Source organism: Chanos chanos, chromosome 10 (genome assembly GCF_902362185.1).
Source record: "Chanos chanos chromosome 10, fChaCha1.1, whole genome shotgun sequence".
Taxonomy (NCBI): Eukaryota; Metazoa; Chordata; class Actinopteri; order Gonorynchiformes; family Chanidae; genus Chanos; species Chanos chanos.
The window spans coordinates 35,089,897-35,093,428 of record NC_044504.1 but is presented as its reverse complement, the minus strand read 5'-3'; the positions used below and the strand labels follow the sequence as shown (position 1 = coordinate 35,093,428).

The window sequence follows — 3,532 nt, the reverse complement described above, 5'->3', positions numbered from 1 at the left end:
TTTCACCTCCTCGGACATCGCATAAGAGGAGCTGACTTATGTGAGTATCACTTTCCTTTTTCCTTTTTTTTTTTTTTTTTTGAGAAATGAAGTAATTGTAGTAGGCCTACTTACCACACAGGCTTACATATAATTTCACTTTGCTCATGTCTACATATAACCTACTATTTGTTAAGCCAAGGCGTTGCCGCTGCATGTACGAACATAGGATAAAATACAGATATCAGAGAGTGAAGTTGCATCTCGTAAGACGAAGTCTAGTGTTGTTGCGCTTGTTTGGAGAACTTGTTTTGCGTTTCATTTTTCACAATTATGTCTTTCGATCTTTGTTAGGTTAAGATGTTCGAACTCACCCTTTCAAGATGTCTACAGATTTGTATGTGCATTATACTGGTGCCCAGGCTACAAGGTGTGTAGTTTGTGTGTGTGTGCGTGTTTGTGTGTGTGTGTGTGTGTGTGTGTTTCGAAGAGAGGCATCACACAGCGCTTTCTGTTCATAATGAAAAGCACACTTTGCAGAACAGTTTTTTTTTAAACAAAAATTTTATTTTCACATTATGTTATCATGTTATTAACATCATGTTTTATGCAAGTTGTGAATATAATAAGAATATTTAGTTGTGGTTGCATGAATTATTTAACCAATGTAAAGGGCCATTGCGTGTTGCGGTTGTGGATAGATCGACTGACTGACAACCCATGTGTCCTATCAGGGAAGGTCTTGGCCCCAGCCCGTGTCCAGGCGCCTGTAGAGCGACCGTTCAACCTGACCTGTAGGCTGATGAAAGGCAGAGGGGACACGGTAAAGCAGGTCCGCTGGCTGGACGTGGAGAACCAGACTCTCATCACCTATCAGCCAGGCCAGCCGGGCTCCATCAGCGGCCAGCAGCACGTCGAACTCGCCTCGCCTCAGGCGGATGTCAGCGTCGTCACCGTCAGGCGAGTGAGCTTCCGAGACGAAGGCTGCTACACCTGCATCTTTGATGTGTACCCCTCTGGATCTCAGGAGGGACAGACCTGCCTCACTGTCACTGGTAAGTCTGCGTGTCTTATGTGAGCAGAAAACAGCAGAGAGAGAGAGAGAGAGAGAGAGAGAGAGAGAGAGTGAGTGAGAGAGAGAGAGAGAGAGAGAGAGAGATGGTGTCAAGGAGACTTGGTTGTCTTTCTCCAGTATGTCTGGAGCAGAGGTTTTGAAATGGCAAATCGAGTTGGCAACTTGCTGATTAATTCTGAGACAAGATTAAAGTCAGATGAAGTGAAATGTCTTGTCACTGTCGGTTTTGAAAATGCAGAGATGTCCCTGAGAGTCAAGCATTGCACTCTCACATAAGATATAAAAAGTCTACATCTGTGGATGGGCCAGCAGCTTGATTCAATTTGTTCTATTTTCTTCCCTTTCCATGAACTGCAGTTTCATACCAGACAGCTTTGCATTTGTTGTCGACAGCATGCCTGATTCGGATTGCTGTTTGAACTTGCCCGTGGTTTTATTACACACACACACACACACACACACACACCTGATTGATGCACTAATTGTAAGTCGCTGTGGTTTAAAGGATCTGTGAAATACCTAATTGTAAATTGTAAACTGGTTTGTGAAAAATCAGTAAATGAAATCAGAGCAGCTCCAACAGAGGGTTGCTGTTTTAGCTGTATGGATACAGCCTGGATTGAGAAGTGGTTCCTTCAAAAGTTCAGGAAGGAGCCATTTCGGGTGTGTTTGTAGCCCTTAATTGGCAGTCACTTTGCCAGTCAATTCTCATGAATGGAAATGGCCCAGGTTTCCTGGTTTGTTTCTTTTACAGAGTATTTTTACAAGCAGTGGAACTGTTTTAAGGATTTCTGAACGGACTCAGGTTTAGCTAAGTTTTTACAGAGAGTCCATAAATTTAAAAACGGTTGGCATCACTAACAGGAGGTTCAAAAAAAAAAAAGAAAAAAAGAAAAAGAAAGACCACCTGCGTGTTCTGACAGAGAACTTTTGGGGTGCTTGGACAAATCTCTCTCAGAGTTGACTAAACGTATTCCAAATCTTGATTTCTACTAAGGGTGTTCTCACGGGTGCCTACCTCTCCCCGCTCCAGGTGGAGATGACCTTGTCTCCCCTTGATCAGCCAAACGCTGTCTTCCTATCTAAGCTGCTGATGGCCAGGCTGCAGTAGGGGACTGCATTTTCAGATGATCAGGCCTTTAAGATTTGAAGAGATTTGCTAACCTGACAGTGAGAGTGATTGGCTGTAGTCTGACCAGAAGTCCAAAAATCATAGCACCGGTTGCAGACCTTTACTTCAACAGAACTGACACACACTCACGAGACCTGGGCATCCCTCCTGGTTTTATGGCATGTTAATATTAAAATACATAAGAGCAATCTCTTTGGCCTTGCCCCCCCCCCCCCCCAATCACCACAAAATTCAACCAAAAATATTGCAGAAAATTATAGACATCATACGCTCTCCCCGTTACACAAAAAAATCCATTGATTATCCTTGTCGCTAATCACATTAAAGGACGTTCACATACTTTCAAACAGTGGTGAAACAATGGAAATACAGATTTTCAGAGTGTGTCATTTGTCAAATCTGTTACTGAATGCATTCAGGCTAATGAACTTTTAATGAATATTATTACAAACATTTTTGTTAATTTTTAAATAAAACAGGAGCAGAGCTAACATCTTACTCACCACAATCATCTCAGCCTGTAAATAGCACTGAGGTAGTTAATACTAGCTACAGAACTATTTGGAGCATGCCAGTGATCCATGTCACTGCCTGACAGCCCTAAACTTGCCCAGTTTAGGCTACTAAACGCACAATATTCAAGCGGTTCCATAAAATAGAAAGGAAGCTTATTTTGACCCCTATTACACATTTTAAAAATCATGGCCTCCATTCCTGTGGGGAATGAAGGGGGGAGGTGGAGAATGAATGCATAAGTGACTTATAAAATACGTGACATGGCTTTCGGTAATGTATTGCTCCTCAGCGGTCACTGTAGGAGAAAATGGCTCTTCGGTAATGAGGTCCAGCTGCTCCGCGAGGAAGGGAGCCAGCTCCTGTCAGCAGCCCAGGGACTCTGTCCTGTCTGTGGATATAAAGCAGAATCTGAAACCGCTCCCATCCAGCTACTCCCTACACCCTGCTCTCCTGCTCTCTCCCGCTCTCCATCAATTTGTCCGAGTTTCCCTGAGTCAGTAACTGGTCTCCGTCTGGGGTTTTTTTTTGTTTGTTTGTTTTTTGGCCACTCTGTCTTGTGTCACTGTCCAACGTGATGTTCTCCTGTTCTCTTTTTTTTTCCTGCTCCTTCTTCAGCGACAGTGACTCATGACGGAAATAAGACGGCGGTCAGTGGGAAGCTGGCCTTTCTTTCCTGTCGCTACGGTCTGCCCGAGAAAGTCCACCAGGTGCTGTGGAGGAAGACGGCGGAACAGGGCGACTCGCACGACGTGGCGTTCTTCGCCAAGCGCAGCGACCCCATGATCGAGGGCCCGTACCAAGACCGCGTGACCCTCACCCGCTCTCTGTCG

The 3,532-nt window shown here is 44.5% G+C and overlaps 1 protein-coding gene across 1 annotated transcript in view; it reads left to right on the top strand.

Moving 5' to 3' along the window:
* The first annotated feature begins 339 nt into the window (after positions 1-339).
* LOC115823544 (uncharacterized) overlaps positions 340-3,532 on the top strand; it is a 33,512-nt gene continuing 30,319 nt past the window's right edge. The window contains exons 1-3 of the mRNA XM_030787604.1: positions 340-409; positions 714-1,034; positions 3,318-3,532. The exon at positions 3,318-3,532 is cut by the window's right edge and continues 115 nt beyond it. Of these exons, the coding sequence (XP_030643464.1) occupies positions 340-409; positions 714-1,034; positions 3,318-3,532 (606 nt within the window). The remainder of the gene's footprint in view (positions 410-713; positions 1,035-3,317) is intronic.